At 52.0% G+C, this 27,032-nt stretch overlaps 3 protein-coding genes across 3 annotated transcripts; 1 reads left to right on the plus strand and 2 right to left on the minus strand.

Moving 5' to 3' along the window:
* Positions 1 to 397: 397 nt before the first annotated feature.
* On the minus strand, positions 398 to 11,989 carry GGA2 (golgi associated, gamma adaptin ear containing, ARF binding protein 2). Its single transcript, XM_088520982.1, has 17 exons — positions 11,950 to 11,989; positions 11,614 to 11,698; positions 11,356 to 11,431; positions 10,805 to 10,903; positions 9,194 to 9,317; positions 7,735 to 7,838; positions 7,173 to 7,253; positions 6,626 to 6,763; positions 6,321 to 6,402; positions 5,772 to 5,864; positions 4,674 to 4,862; positions 4,356 to 4,411; positions 3,927 to 4,078; positions 2,978 to 3,151; positions 1,874 to 2,039; positions 1,245 to 1,355; positions 398 to 646 (listed from the first exon to the last, which is right to left on the minus strand). The coding sequence occupies exons 1-17, from the start codon at positions 11,981 to 11,983 to the stop codon at positions 536 to 538; spliced, it is 1,875 nt and encodes a 624-aa protein (XP_088377108.1). The 5' UTR covers positions 11,984 to 11,989; the 3' UTR covers positions 398 to 535.
* A 1,117-nt stretch (positions 11,990 to 13,106) lies between these two features.
* EARS2 (glutamyl-tRNA synthetase 2, mitochondrial) lies at positions 13,107 to 19,290 on the minus strand. Its single transcript, XM_088520976.1, has 9 exons — positions 19,218 to 19,290; positions 18,808 to 18,963; positions 17,477 to 17,666; positions 16,561 to 17,033; positions 15,626 to 15,734; positions 15,139 to 15,292; positions 14,461 to 14,591; positions 13,712 to 13,847; positions 13,107 to 13,236 (listed from the first exon to the last, which is right to left on the minus strand). The coding sequence occupies exons 1-9, from the start codon at positions 19,276 to 19,278 to the stop codon at positions 13,153 to 13,155; spliced, it is 1,494 nt and encodes a 497-aa protein (XP_088377102.1). The 5' UTR covers positions 19,279 to 19,290; the 3' UTR covers positions 13,107 to 13,152.
* Positions 19,291 to 19,653: 363 nt separating this feature from the next.
* UBFD1 (ubiquitin family domain containing 1) lies at positions 19,654 to 26,747 on the plus strand. Its single transcript, XM_088520977.1, is given in 8 exon segments — positions 19,654 to 19,711; positions 19,826 to 20,080; positions 20,151 to 20,359; positions 21,508 to 21,573; positions 21,774 to 21,825; positions 21,828 to 21,878; positions 24,385 to 24,467; positions 26,146 to 26,747. Coding segments are annotated over 8 exon segments (855 nt in total). The 5' UTR covers positions 19,654 to 19,683; the 3' UTR covers positions 26,257 to 26,747.
* Positions 26,748 to 27,032: the final 285 nt, after the last annotated feature.

A 27,032-nucleotide genomic window follows, 5' to 3' on the forward strand; every position in this document is an offset into this window, starting at 1 on the left:
CCCCCTGCTCGCTCTCAACTCTCCATTTGGTACCTGGCCATCTGAACCACATCCACCTGAGTCCGCAGAGCCCCTCTCACCCTTTCTTATGCTGCCGTCCGCACGAAGCACACAGGCCCCAGGGGAAGCATAGTGGCAACATTCCCGGCATGAAAACTTTCCTGGTGCCGAGCAGTCTGCCAGAAGGGCTGATGCACAACAGGAAAACATGTAAAGCGAGAGAGGGAAAATTGGCCCAGAAAGCAGCAGGAAAAACATGAAGGAAACACTGCATGAAAGCAGCAACCAGGCTCCCACAGTGCAGGGCTCTACAGGACACAACCACCCATACCGCAGGGTCAGCTCTGCAGAAAGACCAGGGCAGAGCAGGCCCCAGCCAGGCATGTGCAAAGAAACCCGGGGCAAGAAGGAGACAACAGACACCAAGGAAAGGAGCCATTGCTGAGCCCAGGCCAGCCCTCCCAGCCACGGTCCCTCCCCCTGCCCTCCCTGTCCGTGGATAAGGCAACACGGCAATGTCCAAGGCTGGAGAAGTTCAGCTGCTGCCCCAGAGCTCTGCTTCGGGGAAGCCGGTCACCTCTCCCGCTTCACTGAAGGGCTGCACACCCTGCACGAACATTAACTTGTATCTTAGTCGGATGGGATCCTATGGGAAAAAACAAAACAAACCAGAGAGGGACAGGTTATGCTGAGGATTCCCGGCTCTCCTTCCCTCTCCTTCCCGCTTTGCTGCAGTGTTTCGCCCTCAGGAAGGGGAGCAGCACTCCAGCCCGGCAGCCGCTCTGCACGGGGCAGGGCCTGGATCATCAGCACCGTGAGCAGAGCCGGGCTGTTTTGCAGAGGACCCCATGGGTGCGTGCAGACCCGGGCCTCGCCGGTCTCCGAGCAGCACAGCCTCCTTCCCCCTGTCTCCTGGCTCGCAATAACCCATCGGTGCAGCACAAGTGCCACGTGCGGCCTGGGCCCCGCGTGGCCTCGCACCCGACCAGCTGCAAGAATCAGCGCAGCGCCCGCCAGACACTGTTACTGCAGGCTGGGGTAGAGCAGCGCGAGGCTTTGCAGCAAGGGCCGCTCACCCTTCAGGTTATAGCTCTGAAAAGCTCTTACCATAACAACAAAAACAACAGGTCTTTTCCCAGCACAGCCCGGCCTGCTCGGTCTCTCGCCTGCCAGTCCCTTGCCCCATCTTTTGGACGGGTCCCCACCCCTTACGGGCACACTGAAACTCCTGCACCGACACCTGCCTTGTGCGGGTTGGCCAGCAGCAGGACCTGGGACAGCACTGCTGGGGGCTGCAGGGGGCTGAAGGCAGGAAGCTCCGACCCAGAGGCTGGCTGTAACTTGATTTTCATGGTCTGAAAGAGAAAACAAAGGGAAGACATTTTGGTCCGTGCTGAAAAAGAGCAGGGGCCCTCTTGAAACCACTCTTCATGCATGGTTGAAAAAACCAAAAAAAACAATCAAAAAAAAACATTATCATTTTATCCAAAAAGCGTAAGGATTCCAGAGAAGTCCTGCTTCTACATTTGGGTTCCTGCTACTCGTATACAAGGTTAAGACAAATCGTCCCATGTAGCTGCATCAATGGTTCTTTTAACCAGCTGTGAAAAAGGTTTCCGGAAACACCTCCCTTTCATGGCCTACACATGGCCGCGAGTCGAAGCGCTGGGCCTGCAGCCCTGCTTGCTTCTCTCAAGATCTGGGATAGACTCTGAAACAGGCCTTCGGCCACAAGCACCAGCACACAGCAGGTTCAGAGGAAACGAGCCATGCAATTTCCAATAAACAAGGCCAATGTTAAGCAAGAAAGAGCAAACCCGCCTCCCAGGACATGCCTGAGTAGTCCCACTGTTCTGCTCATCGCAGGCCTCACCTTTGGGACTGCAGCCTGGAACTCGATGTTGGTGATGGGCTGCGCGGCCGTGCTCAGCATGGAGAGCACCATGACCAGCACGTCCGGGCGGCCGCGCGCCGGCTCTCTGGACAAGTGCAGCATGGCCTTGAGGCCGTGCCGGTCGTACACGGTCAGAGGAGGGACGCTGCCTGCCGGGACAGAGCGGGGTGAGGCTCGAAGCCTGGGATCGCCCTCCAAAGGGCGACAGTGGCAGAGGAAGAGCAGGAAGGAAACACTCGTAGGAGCCTCTACTTTTTCTAGCCACCTCCCAGGCCAAGCAGCTCACACGCTTGCTGTGCTTTACATCTTGCCTCAGAGGCAGAGCAGGGAATCCCTGTGCCTAAGATAGCAATGGGGAAACTAACTGTCCAGATTTTAACAGGCAGTTGGAGATGGGAGGTAAGGATCTAATGGAGATATGATGGGAAAGGCCAAATATAAGTCTGCAGCACATACAAGACTTAGCCCCTTATTGCCATTCCCTCGGGAATCCACATCTGGCTATCACCATCCAGCCCTTGCAAAATCTGCCAAGTTCTTCACCTGAGAGATGAAGATCAGGTGCCAACGAAGTCAGATTGTCTTTGCACCCGTCCTTCTCTTCCAAGAGTAACAATGAGCAAGGCTTTGCAGGCCTCCCCGAGCAGGACATACCCCGCCAGGAGACACCGTGGTGCTACGGGCCGTGCCCAGGGTCGGACGCAGGGCCGGGCCACAGTCAAAATGCAGAGACGGAAGAAACAGCACGTAGCTCCCGAGTGAGACAGCTCCCACCCAGAGATGTCTTTTAAGAGCCTGAAGAAGGGCTGCTTCCAACTTGAGTAAAAGGGCTAAGGCCAAACAGTTCAGACACCCACTACAGACCTTAGCCAGGGCAGGAAACTGCTCGCTGCTGAGCAGGGAGCACAAGGCTGTTTCCCCAGCATGATTCCTAGCACCTGCTGAAGTTCCCAGATGTGACAGTTACTTCACAGAATAGTCACTATTTTTGCCCAGCTGATCCCCACAGCATGAAGCTATCTTGGCCCCTGCAAAAGAAGAGCTCTATTAAGCAGAGCTGGGGCACAAAAAAAAACATTGCACTTACTTGGTGTAATTGAAATTAAAGGGACAAAAAGGTTTGCTAGGGAAGCATCATGGGAGGCTGGATGCAAAGAGGCAGGAGGCTTCAGCTCGGAGCCTGGGCTGGAGAATGAAGTTTTTGCCCCTGGGCTATTTGGAAGATCTGGAAAGGGCAATTTCTTTGGTGATAAATCCCTGGAAAGAAAAGCATGCAGAAAGCTCGTAATGCCTGGGGAAACCATATCGTATACATCATCCTCTGCCGGGTCCATCTCGCATTCCTGATCCCTCATCCCTTAGAGGGAGAGAGGAAATACAAGCTTGAACTCTACACGTTCTTGTGCAATTTGAAAGGGGCCCCTGATGTGCATGGAAGCTGCCGTTTCAGTGCTCATCACGATGGACTTTGGTTTCCAGGGCTTTGGAAGTCTGTTCTCCCCACGTGCAGCTGCTCTGAGGCGCTGGTCAGGGAGATTAAAATACAGCTCGAGGACAAAGCAAGAGGCTGGGAAACCCCAGTACCGTTTCTTGGCCCATATTATGGCAGGAGGCTGGATAATGGTCCCCTGTCCTGAAGCTGTGTGGATGACTAATTTGGGTCATCCCTTATTAACTGAATGCCCTAGAAATTATTTTGTCAAAGGCTGAATAAAGCTGGTCAAAGGTTTTTGTTTGAGTCACAAACTATTGTCAAAGACCTGACCGGAAAGTTTTTATTCCTTTAGTTCAAGGACACCTTGTTACTCATCCACAGAAACTGCTCCCCAGAGTTTCTGACCCCTGGAAGGTCTGTGTGCACAATTATGCAGTCAGAATTAGCAAGTGCATAACTGCAGCTTGAGAGCTGGTGTGTCTGTGGGTAGCTTGCCTTCATTAACCAGTAGTATTTAAAGATAATACCAAAGCTCACTGCTGTACAAGGGCATCCCTGAACTCCAGGGCCACACGGCACCGCGCAGAGTTTGCTTACGAGGACAACGTCTGCGTCCTGCAAGGGGGAGACGGCTGCTCCGACGGGGCCTGGAATTCATCCTTCTCGAAGCAGTTGTCTTCCAGGCTCTCCCTCAGCCCCGGCGTTTGCACGGCACTGACACCCTCACTGTACCCATTGTGTACAGCAGCCTGAAAAACAAGGCACTTCTAAATAAAAATAAGGCTGTGCAACATCAGCAAAAGTCTGTCCCACTGTAAAGAACCTTCCTTTTAAACAGAGCTTAAGTAGGAATAAATATGACTAACTTGGTAGCAAACTGCAGCAGAATTTCACCAAGCGGAAGAATTCTGATTTCCCTTCAGAATAAAGTGGCACAAAACAAGGCAGCCAGTGAGAGCTGGGAGATCAAGAACCCAATGCAGTTTTTATCCTTTGGAGGGACTAAGATATATAAGGATCACTTACCTCTGCTAAGCCAAAATCATGTGGTGATTTTTGTACAACAGGAGAGTTGTTGAAATCTAAGAAAAACATGAAAAGCACAGGCCAGTTACAGGAGGCAGGGGTTTGCCATTAACCACGTTCTGCCTGTGGCGACTAACAGCAGTTAGACTGCACTCCATCACTATTAAAGAAACTGGATTCCTCACAGCTCACAACACTTGCCTTAGCTAAAAGGTTCCATCTCCTCTTAGGAGCAACATTAAAATCAAAGTTCTTCTATCTTCGTTAAATATTATGGGTGCTAATGACACGGTAACACTTGGAGCCGTACATACAGACCTAGTGCTGTGAACTCCTCGTCGAGCAGGCAGGCGGAGGCCGTGCTGCCGTGCCGGGAGGCACGCGGGTCCGCGGGAGACGGCGACGGGGCCTCCAGCTCCGAGAAGTCGATCAGGGTGTAGCTCTTCACCCGCCTCGGGGGCGTCTGCCGCGCTTGGAAAACAGCACAACGAGTTAGAGAGGTTGGTCCTGCAAGGAGCGTGGGCTCAGCGTGCCCTAAGGGACTCGGGTGGAGAAATCCGGGAACATTTTCACTCAACATGGGTACAAGGAAATTATAATTACAGATGCCCGATAAAGTCTCAAATTGAGAAATCCATTAGTTTAATGGAAGGAAATGCTCTTCTACCAGCAGAGCTCATCAGCTTTATCCAAGCTAAGTTGTGCAACATATTTCAAAACCGCACTCTGACAGTGGCTGCAATGTGACTCAGATTATCCCTCTTTCACCCAAGTCCAGGCTGGGTGGGAGGATAAAGCAAAGCTCTCAAGAGCCAGACATGGAGCACAATTATTTCCCGGGATATCCGTTTCTCTAAGCCGCTCCGGGCCCTGCTGGCACCGAGCTGCAACGTCCCTGCTGGAGAGCTGGGTGAGCGGCCAGCCCTGCGCCCTGCACCGCGTCTGGCCACGGCTCCGCGCGTGCCGAGCCCCAGAGAACCCTGTGCTCACTCATGGTTTTTCTTTCTCAGTTTTATTTGACGAACAGAAAAGCTTGTAATTGTGCTCCTTGCTTTATGTCTTTCCAATATCAAGAATATGAAATCTCATTTCCCCAGATTTTATTGAAAGACTTGAGGGATGGAGGTGATCGAGTTCCACCTTTGGATTTGGTGCTGCCTTCATTTCTGTACTCCGTGGTTACCATGCCTTTTTTCAGTAGGTTATTTCTTATTAAATACCTTTTTTTTTTTTTTTTCCAATAAGGGAACAATGAAAAAGGTATAAATTATATTGTTCTTACATAAAACAAATCTACAAAAGCATCTGTTCCAAAAACACCTTTTATGCCAGCAATCCTCCATGCCAGGAGGCAAGGCACCACGGCCCGGCGGTTCGGGCGCGAGGCAGAGCGGCGGCCGCGGCGCGACTCGCTACCTGGCGCGTGAGCGCTGTCCTCGGCGCCAGCCACGGTCTGCTTGTACTGCCCCAGGGCCCGCGTGAGCTCGTCGTTGGCCTGCAGGATCTCGGCTGGAAAGCAGATGAGAAACAGAGCATGAATGTGTAGGTACAACACATTAGCACAACAGCACAAGGATTAGCTCCATGGCACTCCCCAGACTGCCCGAGAGCTACACTGCAGCTAAGAACTGGCCCGGAGCAATGTGGGTCAGCCCATCTCATGCATGACGGCCTTTCAGAGCTTTTCCTCCAGTAAACGCAGGGTGCAAGCCCAAAAGAGCAAGGGTTGGCACTGCAGAGAACTGGAACAGCAGGGATGAGCGTGGCAGCTAGGAAGGACGAGGGATTCTGAGGACGTGGGCTTTCCCACTGCATGTTCAGTAGGGGAAGCTGCTGCTCAGGAACGACGGGTACCAGCCAGCTCAACACTGCCACAAGTTTGCACAGTTCTGTGAGGCTTAATACTCCGTAAGTGAACAGCAGAAATTAAAGAGGGGAATTTTAGTACCATATTTTTAACATTACCTAATGCCCCATCGTCATTAACTGTCTCGCTGGCAAGGCGGAAGAGCAGCGGCCTGAGCCTCTCACAGCGTTCAAACAGATTCTGCAGAAAAAACCATCTCTCAGCAAGAGAAAAGCAAAGGGAGCCGGCAGGAGCCAGCTCTGTTGGTCTCCTGGGACGTCCAGCTCCAGGTCATGGGGAGCGTTGCTGCTGTCCTCGTGCTCTTGCCTACGCACAAGCTGAGGGCACCCTTGAGTACTGCTGCCCTGGGCTCTCCCAGCTATGGCTCCCAAAAGACTCTTATGCAGGAGGAAGGAGCATTCACCTGTAGGGTGTCGCGGTCAGATGGAGATAATTCCTGTCTCTTGTAGCTGTCCAGTAGCTCACCCATGAGTTTAACGTTCTCAGAGACCTCACTGATTGTGTTCACTCGTCTGGAGACTTTAGCTGACTTTTCTTGTTCCTTTGATGCAAAAGGAAAGAAAAGCAGATGTTCCGGTTAGTACTAGCAGTGCACGTGCTTGGGTTGCGTACTCAAACACCCTCCCTGTTCATGTGTCATTGCAGATACAAGGTGGTGCAGGGCAGGGGGGTAAAAACTCACTCCATGAGGAACTCCATTACCGGAGCAGACAACTGTGTACTTTAGGGAGACAATCCTGCTCTTCAACCTTGCAATAACCAATACTGAGAATAGCCCCTTATCTGCACCATTTAAACTGTTCCCAACCTGCCGCCACAGCCAGGTTCCCATGATCAACCTGCAATAGCAGCGTGTGCCATATATCAGGCAGGTCACGTATAGAGGCCCGCTGTCAAAGACCGAAGCGCCAAGTCACCCCCTGCCCCGCGCCGCGGCGGCCTCCTCCTACCTCCTTGATCATGCTCTTGATGAGGCGGTTGGCAGCCTGCAGGTCCTCGGAGTGGCTGCTCTTCAGGAGCCTTGCCAGGAGCTGGTGGAAGGAGAGCGTGAGCGCACGGCGGCCGCGCTGCCCGGGCACCGGCGCCGCGACCCCGCGACCCCGCAAGGATGCGGCTCAGCCTAATCCACATCATGCTGCTGCCTCCTGCACCTCCCTGCACACGCTGGCAGCAGAACAGAAGTCAATGGTGCAACAAGCCATGCTACCGGTCAGGCTCAGAGAAACACAGACCTGCATCCAATAGATTCTCTCTGCGGACGGGCTCCATAACCCTTCACATTTCCCCATTTCCAAGAGAAGAGTAACCGAAGTCAAAAAGTTTCATTTCTGACTAGGAAAAAACCCCAACAAAGCACCAAACAGTTCTAAGAACTACCCCTCCTACAGCAAGGAGCGTTAGCATTATTGGGAATATAATGAATACATGGTGTCCGAAACAGCCCCAAACTCCAGTATATGACTGTGTTTTCTCAAGCAGGGAGGAGCAGAACATGAAAAGCTTAAGATTTACCTTGGATTTCTCTTCATCTGTGTCAAAAATAGAATTCTGAGGTCTCGGAGAAGGGGGAGGTAAAATCTTGTCTTCTGGCAATTTGGGATCTTCTTTTACAATCCCTGTTAGGGATAGGAACATTTGTTCAGTGATACCCGAGCTGTTAAAGCACCAGTGCTCAACAGTGCAGTGGATTTTGCACTTAGTTCTTCCAGCCCTCCCCAAATGAGAGGCAGAAACAAAGAGCTGCCCTAGCACACGCCGTGGACAAAAAGACTTCTCTCTGCTGTGAATTATGCAAAGGGCAAACGAGATTTCCAGGGCAGAAGCTACAAGGAGGATGCGCAGGGTTTGCTCTGGATGAATGCCTGGAAAGCCGCAGAGAGGGTGCCAGGAGCGCTCAGCGCTCACCTCCGAGCGCGCACGAGCGTCGCAACCAGCGGGGCCGTGAAACAGGGCAACGAGCCGACCCGAGCAGGCGGCGAGACGGGCGGCAGCGGCACATGACGGCGGCACCGTCCCACGCTGGGACTGCGGCAGTGCCAGGAGCCGCGGGAGCTCCGGCTCCCCCGGCTGCCCCGCCGTGCCACGGCCCTGCTCTGGGCATGCTGTCCCCACCGTGCCACGGCCCTGCTCTCGGCACGCTGTCCCCGCCGTGCCACGGCCCTGCTCTCGGCACGCTGTCCCTGCCTCGACCCACGGCCGCCAGGAGCAGCAACGCGAGAGCAGCGTCTCCTGCTGCAGCCGCCCCGGGCGCCGCGAGCCGGCAGGACGCAGCGGGCGGCTCTGCTCCGCGTTCCCGCGCCGCGCTCCGCGGGCGTCACAGCGGGCCGGGTCGCAGCCGGGAGCGGCGCAGAGGCGCCGCAGTCACGGACACGAGGGTTCCTAGGCAGGGCGGAGGGGAGACTTGCAAAGCCGCTTAGATGCTCAAGGATACACACAGAAAACCTAGCGGGTAGCACCTAAACAAGGTCCCCAATTCCCCTGAACTTCCACAGGAACTATTAGGGTATTTGCTTTAAAAATAAAGTGAAAATTATTACATCAGATATCAAGAAGGGATTGGGCAAGCTTATGGGTGAAAATATCATTGAGGACTTTTAAATATGACAGTATGAATGAGAAACCTGACTCAGGCTCTCTCTAAACCAATGCTTGGTAAGCCTGCGAGAGCATTCCAGGGCGAAGATCACTTGGAGTTTGTCCTGCAATTTTTTCCCTGAGCAACAGTGGTGAATCCGGTGTGAACAGAGGCCACAAGATTAGACTGATCTCTGACTGATGACACAGTTCTTCGGTAAGTCTCTTTAAGCAGCTAGGTGCATCCTTCAGTACCCCAATAACCCTGCGAGTGTGGCCTTTGTCCTTCCTCCTTCGACATAATGGCAAAGGCTGAGTCACAAAACCGGAGCGCGCTGCGGTCTGGAACCACGTGACTTCCAAAGCTAAAAAGGAAACTGAAATAACAGAACCAAACCTTGTTTCTTCAGCATCTGATAAGCATCCCGGATTTTAACTTCCTGAGGAAACCAAACTGTCCAACTGAATATTATTTCTGTGACTCTTGATTTGACTTTTTCTGAAGACCAGGCTCCATGGTACTGAAAGCAAAAAGTTTTAAAAGAAAAAAGTTCACAATCAAACAGCTAATGCTGGATATAACACACAGGTCTAGGGCCAAGCTGCTTGCATGCAGAGATCACTCAGCAAATGGATTCCCAACACACTATTCACTGTGCCATCCACTGCATTATTCTGTAGCCGATAAAACAGCAGGCAGAGCCGTGGATGCACATGAGGAGAATGCTACAAACGCGTGACGATTACACAGACCCTACACAGCAATCAAAATGAAACCGTTTCAGAGCTGCTCTGAGCAGTTATTTGAAATGGTAACCAAGAATACTTTTCTTGTGATTTCTGTGAAAATAGTTTTGTGCTTGACTTTAAACCTTCCTCTTAACTGTTTATAATGCAAATGGCACCAATAACCTCGGCCGGACCAAGGCAACTGAACAAACCCAGAAGACAAAATAATTGACTTTTCTCAGTATTTGGATATTTTCTCTGAGTTCATTACTGCCTGTGGGCACCCGCTTTAGCATCTTTAAAAAATACCTGTAGAAGTGATAAAAATCACACAGAAATTTCAAAGTCACAAAATCATTTTGAACACATATAACAATACCCGCTCTGTCAAAATAGCAAGCAAGTCTCTCTACAGTAACACTCCCTTTAAACTTGGTTATTTCACTGAAACACTGAAATACCTTTCCCAAACCTGGAATCAAGAGAAGAGTTTTTATTGCTTGCCTTCACTTTCCCCAGATCAGTGCAGCTGCTCTGCCATTGAGCTGACATAACGTAATGGCAAACGAAGCCTGAGTGGAAAGCACATGCCCTGCTCATAAAGAGAAAATCGATTCCTGGATTGCTTAGAAGGGCGTTTTGGAACGTCCCAGCTCTGCTGCTTGATGCAAGGAGGAGCGGGGTGCGAAGATGCAGCCCCGCGTGCGCTGAGACGGCGGCGCTCGCTGCCCGAGGCTGCCCGAGCCCCGCGGCGCCTCGGCCGTCCCCCCGGCCCCGCACAGCGCGGGACAGAACGGGGCAGAGAGCCGGGCTGCTCCCGTCGCCTCCGTCCCCTGCCACGTCCCCGCGCAGGGGGAAAGGGGCCGCAGGCCGAGGTGCAACAGCCCCAGCACTGGGCTCCTCTAGGGCCTCTCCCTGCCCCAGCAGGGCTGGGAGGAACTACGGGAAAAACTTTTCCCGGGAGGGATTCCTGGGAAGCAGGAAGAGTCAGCGCACAGCTGGGACCTATCGGGCACCGTCCTCACCCTCACGTTTTCAGGGAGAGGGGCAGGACACTATCTAGTGCTTTCCCCTCTATCCCATACCCATCCCTTGCTAACGTTAAAGGGAGGAAAAAAATATATTGCGTCATTTACAGGGAGATTTACACCCAACCCTTGTCCCTGGGAGCACAGAACAATCCACTCTTCCTGGTGAGAATAACTCAAAGTTTTCATATCCCATCTGAAGAAAAGAGTGTCTCATACCAGCTAGATTCAACATAACCACAACCACCTACCTTTGGGGAAAGCACTTTTATCAGTTCATTCAGAAACCTGAATTTCGCTATTTCATTGTGAAACCTTTCACCACAATTATTCACACAGGTCTCCAGCACCTGCAGAAAACAAACCAGCATCAAAGGGAGCCAGGACAAACAGCTCTCGGCTTTTTGAAAACTTCGCTACTGCGATATTACATCCAAGAACTTTCTGGCAGCACCACACAGACACACACGAGATACTGGGGATGTTGTGAGCAAGAACACGCGCTTTTCTTTTGGCAAAATATGAGAAGTAGCACATTCCAGCACGAGCCTCTTCTGTTCTCCCCATCACCAACAACTGCTGAATGCCCGGCCCGTTGTGCAGACCCCGGCGAGAGCTGCAGACCGCTAATGCCCCCAGCAGAGCTGCAAGGAGAGGAAGAGCAGCATCGGCTCCCTCCGTTACGCCCTGGTCTCTGTACTCCTTGTAGAAGGAAAGGTGAGGAGAGGCAGCCCCAGGCTCTACCCCACGCACCACGTTCGGGTCACCCCGTGCCCCTTCGCGCACAGCCAGCAGCACTTACGGTCAGAGCGTGCAGAGCCTCCACCTCCTGGGGCGACTGTATCTTATGTGCCAGCAGCCTGGGCGCGAGCGACGGGCTGGGGAGCAACAGGAGCGGGTCACGGAGCGCACGGGGAGCGAGAGGAACCGCGGGCGCCCCGAGCAGACCCCGCGCCCGCCCGCGAGCCGGGGCACTCGGGCCATCCGTGCGACGTGTCCCGGGTGCCCGGGAGCCCCCCGGCCCCGCTCCGCCTCCCGAGCAGCGGCCCGCCCGCCTCACCCGTCGGCGTCCGCGTTGACCTGCTCGCAGAAGCGCTGGACACATTCCCAGCTCTCCTCGGCGACGCTGGGGTCGGTGGCTTTGTCTTACACAGGGGGAAAGGAAAACGAGGAAAGGGACATTGAGCCGCGGGGCGAGCGGAGGCGCCGGCGGCTCCAGCTCCGCGCGGAGCCGGCACCGGGGGCTGCCCGAGGCCGGCGCGGGCAGCGGAGCCGGCGGCTCCACGGCCGGGCAGGGGCCCGCGGCCGCCGCCGCTTCCCCGCGCGGCCCGGTACTGGTACCAGCCCCGGTACCGGCTCCGGCCCCGCGCCGCACCCCGGCCCGGCCCGCACTCACTGAGCCAGCGCTCCAGCTCCCGCGGCCCGGCCATGGGCGCCGCTGCCGCCGCTCCGCCCCGGGGCCGCCCCGCCGCGCGCAGCGCCCGGACCGGGGCCGGAACCGGGACCGCCCCGCTGCGGGCGGGGCCCGGCGGCGCGTGGGGCGGGGGCAGCCCGGAGCTCCATGAGCGAGCGATGATACGGATGTACTGTAATATAGAGACGTTTACATATTGTTTTGCATAATCCCATTTTCAATATATATTTTAAACAAGTTTATTGGACATACATCACTATTAAACTCCCTGGCAAGCACCGTGCTCACGAGCGCAGCCCTGCACACCTACAAAGGATGCTCTGAGGAAAAGCAGAGGGTCCCTCAGTGTCCCCCCCGCTCCCTCGCAGTCCCCCCACGGCCCCCGGCTCCCTCGCACCGCTCGGACACCAGGAGGAGCCCGGGGTTTTATTGCACCCTGGCGTTACAGACTAGCGACCCCGAACGTCAGTGTGAAACGTCCCCGTGTGTTTTGCTCCTCCATCGCCGGGCACAGGGGGCACGCGGGGGGAAGATTGCAATAAAAAGGAGAGAGTCGTCATCACCATCATCATCATCACCATCATCATCTGTGCAGAAAAGGAAATCCAAGCCTACTGCTGGGGACGGGTTTAGCCGCCGCCACGCGACGGGCACGGCTGGTAGCCGGGGCTCTCCCGCCCCGCGCTCCGCTCCGCACGGCGCCTCTCGCACAGGCCGGCCCAGGAGGGCTCTGGCTCTTCCCCCGCAGCCTCCCGTGCCACTTGCTGGGGACCCGTCAGTTGTGACCACAGGTTCCCTGGTCGTGGGGCTCTCGAGAAAGAGACTGACTGCTTGAGACAGATGGTGCTGGTACCAGGAACAGCGCTACGTTCTGTCCACGTGGTCCGGATCTGAATGTGAAATGTAGATAAAAGTCTCTTTATGCCAGCCTGAAATGCAGGCTCTCTCCCCAGGAGGAAAGACAAGGGCAGATCTAAATCTGTGTTTAGTTCCTCTCCTGTACGAACTGGCTCATCCTCAGTTGCAGACAGATCTGGCAATGTGGTGACACCTGCTTGGTCCAGAGCCCAAATCGCCTGCTCGAAGATAACCCTGCTGTGACAATGACAAACAGATCCAGGACAGTGACACGTGAGCCGACCTCCTCCGAATCCCAGGGGGCTGCTGGTGTCATTCCTGTCTCCTTTAGCTCGATAGTGCTCTGTGCATCCTTTCACACACTTCCGTGGGGCCCAAAGTCACCATCATCTCAGCAACACTCGGTCCATGCTGAAAACATGCAAGAAGTCACTGTACAAGAGCAAAGTTGGGCTTTTCAGCACAAGTTCATGCACCACCATACAGGAAACGACACAGTGATTAGCTATCAGATTGCTGTTAGATCACGGGTAACTCTTACAAGTGGTTTAAAGACAAGATTCAATTTCTTTTTCTCCCCCCAAAGCAAAATGCAGCATGGCTCAAACTGAACCAAAAGGATCAATGCCACAGCATAAGCCAGAGTTAGGCTTTTAAGAACTTGTGTTACAAAACTTGTTTTTGAAGCTTGTGAAAACTCGCACTGCACACAAGAACACAACTTTGTCCAAAGCCTGTAGCCTTGGTGACACTCTACAGCTGATCCTGTCTGGATCCTGTGCTTTTGGTCCCAGACCAAACACTAACATTCTGCAATCCCAGAAAATAATGGCTGCTAAAACACCCGAAGGTCCCAGTGCCTCAGAACTTTTATTTTTTTTCTTACCTGCTTTCCACTGAGTGCCAAGCGAAGGAGCTTCATCATGCTGCTGTACTTGGTCTCTCTGCTTTGCTTCTGGAGGCTTTTCAGGTCTTTGTTCAACTCCTCCACAGTCAAAACAGCTGCCTGCCTCATCAGGAGCCTTCAGGAAAGAAGACACCCTGACAATGTGGGGACCTGGAGGACAGAGGATTCCTACCCACGAATTCCAGGACTTACACCACAGTCAGAAGGCTGAATGCAAGTAAGCAAATGTCTTAGACCAGCAGCTGCTTCAGACCGGCTTTGCAAAATCTTCTCGCAATGGAAGCAGTTAAGATACACTTTCCTTCATTCCATGCTGTGTCACGGCTCTGGCCCTGCTCCCAGTTTGCTGGTGATGCACACGGGGACAAGCCACAGGCTGGCAGGTGGGACCACTTTAACTTAATACTGGTGCTAAAGTCTTTGCCTTGCGGAACTGCAACTCCAGCCTGGTTCAGCATCGCGTTACCATCACGCAAACTGCACCGCACTTCACGCTTTACAGAAACCTGCCAGTGACAGTCCTCACCTGAGGGCATTAATTGAAAAGCTGGCAGCAGCCTTTCAAAGAAAAACGCACAGAATTTCTCACTAACTGTGAACTATTGCACATTCCCAAGCAAAGCAACGTAAAAACTGTGAGTGTGACCAATACGAGTATGGCAGCCGAGCAGCAAAACTCTGGGTGAACAGGAGGGCGGGCAGGGAGGAGGCTGCAAGGAGACACTTACCCTGTGACTAGTTTCCCTATTTCGTCTGCTTCTGCAGAAATAGTTTGTAGCTGCTCTCGGGACACGGAGGGCCTAACCCATAGGTATGAATAATCACACGACACCAGGTCCTTCAGGAAGCTTATGTGACCCTGCCGAAGGAAACCAAGCTGTCAAGACTGAGGTTTAAGGCGCAGGGGGGAAAAAGGAGGAAACAAATTCTACATGCACTTTACAGACCGTTAGAAGGGGTCCAAATACACCACTGCCCTGTACTTCAGACGTGCTCAGAGGAAATGTGAACGCTGACTTTTAGCCTGCCTTATTTTTCGCACCCACAACTAACTGGTGTGAACAGGGGGAGAGGAGCCCCGAGGGCTGCGGGCCGTGCTCGCCACGCTCCTCGTGACGAGGAGGAAGTCACATGTGTGAGCTGCCTCCACGGCCGCAGCACGAGCTTCATGTCGTAGCTGGCTGGGTCTTTCCCTGTCCTTATGAAGGATGCTTTATGCTTCAAGAGAAACTCCTCAGCTGACACAGCAGCATCCCAGGGGCCCTTTGCTATTTGCAGGCTCTAGCGCTTCAGATCAAACAACGTCCAGACACCAGATGAGCCTTCATCAAGGATCCCATAAAACCTCTGCTCCCCAGTGCTCCAGTCCCCACCACGTGGCAGCACGATGTTAGCACATCTCATACTTTTCTCAGCAGAAGAACTCGCTCCACGTAACTCTTCTCCAGAACCTCTTTATCCACGTGCTGATCCCCGTAGACCCGCTCCACCAGCAGCTGCAGCTCCCTGATTAACTCCTGCCGGAGCCGCTCATTCTCGATATGGCGGGAGAGGTGAATCCTGCAACACAGAAAACTGCTTTGGGACTTTGTGCCTTCCAGGCTGGCTGAATCTGATCGTCTCAGCCTCACGGCATCCACCACTTTCATCTGTACAATTGTTAGAAAAACAGCATTAAACCAGATAGACACTGGAGAATAAAATCTTCAGCTCTACTAGACCACACGGAAAGATGTGGTAGCTGTTTTCTATGTGTGGCACAGCGAGAAAGCCACAGTTGGAGGATCAGCACCGGGACCACAAACAGAACCCCTGGACGGAGCCAAGCGCTTCTCGTCATCTGTGGATCAGCCAGAACTTTCTAAGTTTTCAAGTCACCGCTGCCATTAATACCTGCTGAATTCTGGGAGTTTTTCAAGATCCAGGAGGGCAGAATGGGTCGTGATTCTACCTATGTCAAACTGCAAGATCAGCTCCTCCAAAGTCCTCCCCATCTGATTCTCTGTAAAATAATCCGACAAGGGCATAACATGCACCCGTTCTCTGCACAGAACTCGTGTCACCGCTTCTCATTACCAGCCTCATGCTCAGCACAGGTTCTGCTGCCCCGCAAAGGAACAAGTGACGCAGGAGGGCTGCTCCTCCAGCATGAGTAGGAAGCAGGGACACAGGCCGGGGAGCAGGGAAGCTCTTGCCCCCGGCACACACGGGTGCCCCCGGCACAAGGACAGGCTCTGCTGGGGAACCAGCAACAGGGACACTGTGGGTGGCCCTGTCACACTCCACAAGGAGACACCTCTTGCACCACTCGGCCCTGCAGAAGAAACACTCAGCCAGGGAGCTTCACTGCCCAGGAACTCCCAGGTACGATTCCTCAAACACACGTTCACCTGGGAACCCTGCACAACAAGGGCGACAAAAGGAGGGACTGACTCAGCTCCCCACAGTCTTTCAGGTTAAACAAGCAGTGTGGAAGATGTAACACACGACACTGCAATTGCTAACCACAGAATTGAAGCTTCCCCCAGAATTGGCAGGAGCTGCCTACCTGAGTGTTACCCCAGGCAGCAACCCACGAGGCACCACGCTCAGTTTAACAGACCAGGCTGCACAGAACCAGGACTGCCACCACTCCAGCACATCACCGTCCCCTCCGGGGCTCTGCACAAGCACTGGTGGCATCGCAGTGAAACGAGCACACTCACATTGCTTGCTTGACACCATTCCCTGATCCCCTCAAGCCCTATCCAAGTTACCAGAACAGATCTAAGCCTTTTCCCCAGAACATCAAACAGTATCCTCGTCAATGCCCAGCCTGCTCTCGTTACCTGTGAATCCAGAGCCACAGTGGGTTATGATGTCCAGCAGAGCCTCTGGCATGTAGCCATCCCGAGCAAAACGTTCCAGAAAGGTATCCCCTTGCCTTTTGGACAGTTTGGCACCGTCTTTGTTCAGCAGCAGCGGGAGGTGACCAAACTGAGGAGGATCCCAGCCAAAGGCTCTGTAGAGAAGGAGGTGCTTGGACGTGGAGGTGAGCCACTCCGTGCCGCGCAGCACGTGGCTGATGCCCATGGCATGGTCGTCCACCACGTTGGCCAGGTGGTAGGTGGGGAAGCCGTCCCCCTTGAGAATCACTGGGTCGCCCTCCACATCCGCCACCTCGTGCCGGCTCCAGCCGTAGACCAGGTCCTGGAAGGGCTCCGCGCCGCGCTCCAGACGGAAGCGCACGACCCACTCCGAGCCCTGGGACAGCTTTTCAGCCACCTCTTTGGGCGTCAGGTGCCGACACCGGTTGTCGTACCTGTGACACAGGAGAACGAATGTCTCAGTTCCATGCAGGCCTCTGCCTCTTTTTACATTCCCCAAACACCTATATGGACTCTAAATCAATTCCTAAATTGTAGCTTTAATCCTAAATCTACCCCCTACATATCCAGTCAAATCACTTCACCTCTGTAGGTCACTCCCCCGATCACACATAGGTTTTGCTGTCCTCTCCTCCTCCTGCACAGCCAGATTGTGAACACTCCCCAGTTACACTTATTGACCACTGCAGAAACAGGGAGCAGCAGCAACCAGGCCCCCCGCTCCCCGCTCTGCCTCTCGCCTTGGATGTCACCCTGAGGCAGAAGCGCAATAGGAGCAAACCCGTCCCACTGCTCTCGCTGCCTTTCAGGGCCCTGGCGCCACGGCCGCACGCTCCTGCGCTGGCTCCCGGCGCGCCGCGGCACGGGGGGTCCCTACCGCGGGGTCTGCTGGCGCCGCAGGGCCTCCTTCCTCAGCAGCTCCAGGCGCTGCGGGCTGCAGAAGCAGCGATAAGCTGCGCCCTTCTCCAGCAGCTCCTCGCTGGCTCGCTTGTAAAGGTCGAGTCTGTGGGACTGCTGGTAGGGGCCGAAGGAGCCGCCCCGGCGGGGGCTCTCGTCGGGAGGAATACCTGAAACACGGATATTTGACAGGCAACAGTCGGTAGAAGCCCAAGGACGGGGCTGCTCCAGAGCTGCCAGCACCGGAGTCGCCTTCCCCATGCTCGGATTCATAGAATCATAGAATGTTTAGGGTTGGAAGGGACCTCTAGAGATCATCTAGTCCAACCCCCTGCACACGCAGGGTCACCTAGAGCACGTGGCACAGGACTGCGTCCAAACGGGTTTTGAAGATCTCCAGAGAAGGAGACTCCACAACCTCTCTGGGCAGCCTGTTCCAGGGCTCTGGCACCCTCACTGGGAAGAAATTTTTCCTTAAGTTCCTATGGAATTTTTGATGTTTCAGTTTCCGGCCATTTCCTCTAGTCCTATCAGTGGCCACCACTGAAAAGAAACCATCCCCGTCCTCTGCACTCCCTCCCTTGAGGTATTTATTTACACTGATTAGATCCCCTCTCAGCCTTCTCTTCTCCAGCTGAACAGGCCCAGCTCCCTCAGCCTCTCCTCATAGGGCAGATGTTCCAGGCCCCTGATCATCCTTGTAGCCCTGCGCTGGACTCTCTCCAGCAGCTCCACATCCCTCTTGTCCTGTGGAGCCCAGAACTGGACACAATACTCCAGATGCAGCCTCACCAGGGCTGAGTAGAGGGGCAGGAATTAACCCCAATCTACAGCATTACAGTGCAGAGTATGTAGAATGAAGCCCTATTTTAAGTTTATTGACACAGTAATGGAAACATTTGTGGAATCCAGCTCTGAGTCTACAATAGGTCTGCATTTTTAAACCACTCTCATTCTTTTAGCCCTTAAACTTTCAGAAAGAATAATTCAGAATGAGAACTGGCATCCCCAGATCCCTTTCAGCAAAGCACGTGGATGCACCCAGTTTATCAGCCTGCACGGAGGGCTGCGAGTCCCGGCTGCCGAAACGCGACCGGTCGCTGCTTCCACAGAACTCCCTTCCAGAAGGGGCTGCCTGCGAGCGGCCCGTGACGGCAACTGCGTCCTCCCTACGTCCCCCGCTAATTCACGTCCCTTTGAACACCGCGCTGCTGGCTCTCATGCAGAACACCCTGGAGTTTGGCACTGCTGCTTTCCGAGGCTGGCAGAATCCCCCGCTAGGTAAAACGGGCAACGCGGGGCGGTAACGACCTGCCCACTCCAGCATGTCCTCGATCCCTTCGGCCGCGCCGGGCACCACGCGGCTCCGGTCCGTGTCTTCCACCCTCAGGACGAACCTCCCCCGGTGCTTTTTGGCAAACAGGTAGTTGTAGAGCGCCGTGCGGAGGCCGCCCAGGTGCAGGAAACCTGTTCCGGGGGAAAGCAGAGCGGAGCGCGCGATCGGCGCGGGGCCGGACAGAGCGGGGGGACGGGGCGCGCGGGGCCGGGCAGAGCGGGGGGACGGGACGCGCGGGGCCGGGCAGAGCGGGGGGACGGGACGCGCGGGGCCGGGCAGAGCGGGGGGACGGGACGCGCGGGCCGGGGACGCGGCAGCCGGAGCCGCGGGCCCCGCCGGGGGTGCCGGTGCCGGGGGTGCCGGTGCCGGGGGCCCGGCCCGTTACCTGTGGGGCTGGGCCCGAAGCGCACGCGCGGCCCCGGCGCAGCCCGCAGCGCCCGCGCCATCCCGCCGCGCTTCCGCCGCGCGCCGCCAGCCAATCGCCGCGCGGGGCGTGGCCACACGGGGGGCGTGGCCACACGGGGGGCGTGGTCCAACAAGTGGGTGCGGTCAGAAGGGCGCAAGGGGCGTGGTCTAGAAAGGGGCGTGGCTCCCCGTAAAGGGGCCGCGGCAGAGCGCGCCGCGGGGACTGGGCCGCCGCCGCCGGGCCCTTCACCGGCCGCTCGGCCCCTTCACCGGCCGCTCGGCCCGGGCAGCCCCGCGGCTGAGCGGCGGCCTCCGGACAGGGCCGGAGACCCGGCCTACGGCGGCCGCGAGGGGTCAAAAGTGGGCGGGCTACGGGGGCCGGCGCGGCTCAGTATAGGCGGCGGGCGTTTCCCGGCGCGCCCCGCGGCGGGTTGTACACAATCATCATGGCGGCCGCCGCGGCGCCCGGCGATGGTAGGAGCGGGGCCGGGCCGGGGCGGGCGGCGGCGGCGGGGCCGGGCGGCGCGGGGCGGGGGGCGGCGAGGCGGGGCCGCCCGCGCCCGGCGCTCCCCGTGCGCTCGCCCGCAGGTGCCGAGGAACCGGGCATGGAGGCGGAGGAGCTGCCGCTGGGCTGCGGCGAGGGCGGCGCGGCGGCGGGGCGGCCGCCCGAGGCCCGCGAGCGGCCCGGGCCCCCGCACGTGTCCGTCAGCAACGGCAGCGACGCGGAGGGCGGCGCGGAGCTGGTGGAGCTGAAGGTCATCTGGAACAAGAACAAGTACGACGTGAAGTTCCGCCTGGACGGCACCGGCGCCGACCTCAAGCAGCGGATCCACGCGCTCACAGGTCCGGCCCGCGGCGCCGCGCGGCCGCCCGCGCCCGCCCGCCCGCGCCACAAGCTCTGCTCTCCCCGCAGGCCTGCCGCCCGCCATGCAGAAAGTCATGTTCAAGGGGCTGCTGCCCGAGGAGAAGACGCTGCGGGAGATCAAGGTGACCAACGGCGCCAAGATCATGGTGGTGGGGTCCACCATCAACGACGTCCTCGCCGTGAACACGCCCAAGGACGCGGCGCAGCAGGAGGTCAAGGCTGAAGAAAACAAAAAGGAGCCGCTCTGCAGGCAAAAGGTTGTTGCTTCTCAATAATTCCTGCTGTGGGGGAGCCGTAGGGCTTACGTGGGTCTCTGGTGGTGTCCCCTGATACCTGGGGTCCTGGTCCTGTGTGACACAGGCTGTTTTCTGTTTGATTGGTTTTTGCCCGGTTAAGGGTTAGAGGAAGGGAGCCCCTTTTAGAATTAGCCTTTCCTCTGATATTCAACTGAGCAAATAGCATTTTCTAGCCCAGGGAGGCTGTGGTTTTCCAAGGTGCCCGTTGTGCCAGCATTTCAGACAAGAAATAGGAAGTGATGAAAATACTTTGTAGCCATTAGTTCAAACACAATATAGGTTAGCTGGAGCTAAAAGCTGACTAATCTTCATTGCTGTAAAATATTTGACTTTTAAAAGTGCCCTCTAAGTGTGTATCAAACAGCACCGTCTTCATCTGCCCAGCACTGCGTGGAACAGATTGGTGAAACTCCCCTCGTGTCATGGGAGTGAAGCGTGATGCAGTAACGCTTGTTTTGGAGGCTGTGCTGCAAAGTTGTGGGGCTGAGAGGATTTTCAGCTCCAGTTGCTACTACCAGCCCCACGCCTTCCTCTAAATGTGATCAGAAGTTAAAATGTTCATTGCTGATCTATTGCCTTTACGAAACATGCTTTTGTTTTTCTGTAATCTACCCTAATTCACATGCACGCTAAGTCCTAGCATTGTTTAAAGGCATTTGCCAAGTTAAAAGCTCTGAGCACGTTGTTCCTGGTTACATCTGCTCTGATCTGCTGTGACCAGATGTTGCCCCCTCCAAAGGAGGGAGTCTTCTGCCATTCACTGAGCATGACCCTTGACTGTTTAAACTGTCTTGCCAAATGCCCACTTTGATTCAGCATGTATGATGTTAAAGTGAGGTTTTTTAAATATATATGTATGTATGTACTCTAGAAGGGATGTTATCCTTTGCATCATGTTGGGATTTTATTTGTCTATATGTTTTTTTTTAAGATTGTCATAGAAAGTGTTTGGTTAATTTTAAGAATTAACCATTTTCTGTGTGATAAATGACTGTGAGTAGTCCTTAGCTGTCTCGTAGTGTTATTGGGATAAGGTCAAGGGTACAGATGGGAATAATTGCAGAATTCTGTTGTATTGTGTAAATTCTAATTTCTGTTTTGTATTGTAGCAACACAGAAAAGTATTGGATAAAGGCAAACCTGATGATGTGATGCCTTCTGTTAAAGGTGTTCAGGTAAGTGAATAAGTGTATGGCACTTTCTAATCGGGGAAGAGCTAATTAGTTGTGGTTTGAGGCATTCTTTGCTGGTTCTGTCTTTTCTTGCAGTCTTAGTAGAAAACAGTGGTTAGTCCTTATGCTCAAAAAGCTGAAGATACATATGTAATATATTTTTTTCCTATTAAAGTCTTCACCATGACTCTGCCTCTTTGTAGGAGCGCCTGCCAACAGTGCCATTATCTGGCATGTACAACAAGTCAGGGGGAAAGTAAGATTGACCTTTAAACTTGAGCAAGACCAGCTGTGGATTGGTACAAAAGGTGAGCAACTCTGAAACCGAGGGGAGCTATTCCTGTAGGAATGAAGAGATTTGTGTGAACTAGAAATATTTCCCGGTGTGAACAAGTTGTGTTTAGGAAATAATAATGGTATCTGCATATTTCAAAACTATCTTGTGCATCCTTTTCTCAAATATTCTCTTGGACCATTTGAACATTATCTGATGTTTTACTTCTGCTCTTGAAAAAACCTTGAGTTCAATTTGACTCGAGTGTGGCTTTCCAGTCTGCTATTCGTAGCTCTCAGATGTATATTATAATATTTGGCATTTCTAGTGCATATAAAGAGGTCTTCATAAACATTGGTTTGGTTCTCCACATCACAGAAGCTCAATGACTTGGCTAAGACCCTAAAAGAAATCTTAGAACTGGGAATAAGTCTGGCAGTGCTGACATTTCTGACGTTATCTGTCCTGCCAACCAAAATTAGGTGGGTGTCCCATTTCGGTGATGTACAACCGCAGAAACTACAGCATGTGCTGCTGTGCAGAGGAGTCAGTTTACTGTCTTGCGTGGTGCCAGGAGGAGCTGAAAGTGCAGTGGTGATAACATGCGTTGCTGCAGACGCCCCGATAATCCCCCTGCTTCCAAAGGAAGCTCCGTGCCTTTAATTGGCCAGGACGGAGCAATATTATAACGATGAGCAAGAGGAGCAGTGGTGCTTGCTCACCGTCCCAGCAAAGCAGCCTCATTGCACGGTAATAGTAGCTTGGGATGGCACCTCCAGCTGCCACCTTATTTCCAAAGTAAACAGAAAACTTGGAGGTTTTTGACCTTTCCTATGTAGGACAGGCTTGACTGTGAAGATTTTCTGCTTTAAAATCTATTTCAGTATCAAACCTATTGCAGAGATTTCTCCTGGGCTAATGGACAGAGAGAGGCTATTTTTTTTTTCCCTCTGTAGACTGGAGAGCAGAGTTTTTTTTTTTTTTTTTTTTCATTATTGTTGTGTTCTAAATGCTTGATTAGTATTTCTGTAATTAATTTGCTTGCTCTTCTAGAGCAGTTTCAAGTTTAGTATTCCTCAAGTGCTTTGGGTTAGTGTTTCTTAATACGAAATTTGATTCTTCTTGTAATCATCTGTCTCTGATATAACCCGTCACCCTACTTCCCCAAATTAGCAACATCTCACTTCCTTTAGGGAACACTTGTAATTGCTGGATGTTGTGGGGAAAAGTTCCTCCCTGCACAGAGAAATTTCTGGTAGATGCCAGCACGTATGGGCTGGAATAAACACAGCTGGCTGTTAACACCATTTCTGCCTGGCTACTCCGTGAGCACTGAAACTGTCTCTCCCTGAGCTTCTCAGACCACTTTACCTTTTAGTAGTCTTAGGTTTGCTGTAACTCCGTGTTTCTCAGATACTCCATGTGCAGATAGACACACTGGTAATAAGGGCTCATCTGTTGTTGAGATGTTGTGAAGAGTAATTGATTAGAATGCAAAATGAGTGCCCAGGTAAGGTTCTCCACTCAGGGAGGGAGTTTGGGGTGCTCAGAGCGAGTTCAGCTGAAGCACAGGGTGGAGTTTGTTTTATCCCAGACTCATTTACAAGATACAAACTATATGTTTGTTCATTTCCCCGTGGGCCTCTCATAACTAGGTGTTCTCCTGGCTCACACCAATTAGTTACATATCTAAAGAATTTGTTGTTCCATTTCTCCTTTTTAGAATGTTTGTTCTTTTGTCTTGTACCCATGAAGATAATTTTAGGACAGTGAAAGCTGGAATTGAAAGGAAGGTTTTCTTGGATTTGAATCTTTGGGAAGAAGAGAGGATGAAAGGGAGAAGGAAGAAATTGGCTATGAATCATGCTCTGTATTTTCTGTTGTTGTTGTTGGTCACATCTGACTGGCTCACACAAGTCTGTCATGTAATTGTAGGGTGGGTTTTTTGTTTCTGTTTTGGTTTGTTTTCAGTTTCTCTTTTTGTTTCTTTCCCTGTTTACTCCTTATTAACTTCCTTTCCTTCCTTATTTCCTTCCTTCCTGCCTTATGTAGTGGTCATTGAATGCTACCTCAGAGTAAAACTGGAACTAGAATTCCAGAGGGTTGGCTGCTCTTCGTTCAGTTGTCAGACTTGTCCTTTCAAAAAGCTGAGCTTAGTCCTTTAGAGTCAGTCTTGCGTATTTTACCTGGGGCTACTTTCACTATGGAGACTAATCCTGCTGATCCGAGTGGAGATACTCGAGTTTTGTTAACTAAAGGTTTTCCCCACCCACCTGCCAGCTTAAGGCCCAAGGCAGGAGAACCTACTGAACCTCCTTAATATGGTGCAGAGACATGAAAAGCTGGGTAATTCTGTGATACCTGTTCAGATTTCTTTGAATCTTTGGCATGCCAGTTGTGGGATTTGTGGTAAGCTCACCATAGAAGAAAGACTGCTGACGGGAGATCTTCTTGGAAGTAATAGAGATGGTATTTAAAGTTGACATGAAATACTCCTGCCTCATATATCAGAAATAATACTTTGATCAATTTTAATGTAGAGAGAACGGAAAAGTTACCCATGGGGTCCATTAAAAATGTGGTGAGTGAACCTATTGAAGGACATGAGGATTACCACATGATGGTAAGTAATGCTTCTACTTTAATAATATCAGTGTAACCACTTCATGCAAACACAGAGAAATGGGGGTTCAGAACGAAAGTGAATCTGAGACTGCTAAAATGTCGCGTGTTGTGAAAATGCCAGTATTGTCTGCTGTCGTGGTATAGATGTTTTGGGTAGTGTATAATTAATGCCTGCTAATTGGTGAGATCCTGACTGGCTTCACACAATTGTTAGTGCTTCTTTATACTGTCATAACAAGAGGGGGATATTATCACAGTAAAATACAAACACACACACACACACACACACACACACACACAATTTTCCTAAAATGGAATTTCACAGTATTTTTAAACAAAGGGACTGTAGGGCAGATTTTCCAAAGAAAGGTCAGCCAACATGAACGTGGAACACTAAACTCTTCTAAAAAGACATATCCACTTTAGCCTCACTTTCATTTTTTTAGTTTTCTTTTTGTTTTTCCTCTTGTGTGTGAAATTTTAAGCATATAAATTGTTATGCTTCTCTTATTCCTTAAAGTCCTTGACACAGAAATCTTTAGTTTGTAAGAAGTACCTTCCTTCACTTTGACTATGGGTTAATGCTCTTTGATAGTGCTTGCTGACAATCATTTCCTTTAAAAACCCAAAGTCAGCCTTACCTCACACAGTGGGGAGGTTATTTTGTCAAGAAGAATTAGCTTGATTTCTTAGCTTTAGTGTCTAGTTCCTTGTATAAACAACAAGACATGTTGGAGGTTAGAGACTTGATGTTGTAGTGATTCTTTTACACATTTGATTCTGAAATACTAGTATTTGGTTAGAAAATGAGTATCTCTGTGTAGAGCAATGCAAATTCTGCTGGAGTTTTGAGGAGTTTATTTTGAGGTTTTGTTTCCAAAATGCAGTAACTAACTTTAGCTGAGGTAAGTTCCTTGTACAGAAGTCTGCTTCTCTCTTTAAGAGAAGAGAAATTTTCTGCCTTAATTACAGTCTTCAGGAGGAAGCTGATTTAGTCTTTGTTCAAATATTTCATTTTTCTCTTTTTAGTTTTTAGATCACCCAAATAGAACAATGGCTTATTTTTGGTTATGCTCTAGTAAACCCTTATCCTAAAACAAGGATAGAGATTGTTGTCATGCTGTAATATTCCTCTCCTATTTATTCTAATGCAAGTAAGGAGAAATGGTTTGTTTAAATATAGAATTCTGTGAAGATTCATTTAAAAATATATATGTGTGTGTGTGTGTGTGTGTGTGTATACATATACTGAGGCAATGACCATATATGTGTGACCACACACACACACACACACACACATATATGGTCATTGCCTCAGTTCCCTTCTGGCTTCTTGGCTCTCTGCACTCTGGTAGTTGCTGTAGATGTTTATCTTTGAGTTTCCCTGCGGGTTCTGCATTCCAGAATGTGTTCCTCGTGTTCTTGAAGCTGGCCGAGTTTTCCTGCTACTCTGGTATCTCATCATTTCAATTGGTCCTTTACAGTTCTTGCTTCTCCAAGGAATATTTTCTACAATTACAAATCAAATACTTTTAGTGTGTACCAGGTATTTGAACGAGGCTGTAGATAGAAGCCTTGCTTTGTTTGTTTATTTTTGTGGATAAATTGGGTGTCCAGTGTGACTGCTATGAGCTGTTCTGTTGCCGTTGGTAAATGCTGTCGTTTTAACTTTGCAGGCATTTCAGCTGGGCCCAACAGAAGCATCTTACTACTGGGTCTATTGGGTACCGACTCAATATGTGGATGCAATCAAAGACACGGTGCTGGGAAAATGGCAGTATTTTTGAAAGCACGCTCACCTCTGGCACAGGAAAATGACACAAAGCTAAGGACACTGCTGGGAGAGGCCTCCAACATCCCTGGATGTGATAGTCCTGGAACTTATTAATAAAATATGATAAACGAGGCATTGATGGAAGCCAGAGGTGATGTTCTTTCACCATTAGTTTACTTTTAACTTAAAAATTTCAGCATCCCTTTTCTGCAGTCAGCTTCAACCATATTTAAAGCAAATACAATGGAAATCAATAAATCTTAATTCACAAAACATTGTGTGTAATACACTTAAATCTGCTAAGAGTTGATCTTCCATTTTAGTTTTAAAAAGAAAATATTACACTCTATGGTTGAGGATTTTTTACATGGTTGGAACAAATATTTTCATAATCTTTCAGTTACAAGCATTAGACTTAATTTAGTTACTTGGTTGTGACTGAGAATTTCAGAAGCAGTTTTTTAAAATAAACTTTAAATAGTATGCAAAATTGATGTTCAGTAAGCCATATTCTGCTGGGCCTTTTATTTCAGGTTTGACTTCGGTAGCAAAGCTCCTTCTTTTATTAACCCGAAGTGTTGTTTTGTTTTCTTGTTTTGTTGTCTGTATCCTAGAAGTCCTGGGTTGGGACTGGCGTGTTTGGAGCAGGTGAATCCCCTGTGGGCGCTGTGTGAGCGCAGGGCCCCGGTGCCGCTTTCGGCCCCTTTGTCACCGCGGTAGTTGTCCCTTCCTGCCCGCACGGCTCCGCTCCTCTTCCTCCTCCTCCTCCTCCTCCTCCTCCTGCGGGGC

Source organism: Tinamus guttatus, unplaced genomic scaffold (assembly GCF_059628265.1).
Source record: "Tinamus guttatus ecotype Peru unplaced genomic scaffold, ASM5962826v1 Tinamus_guttatus_pri_ptg000107l, whole genome shotgun sequence".
Taxonomy (NCBI): domain Eukaryota; kingdom Metazoa; phylum Chordata; class Aves; order Tinamiformes; family Tinamidae; genus Tinamus; species Tinamus guttatus.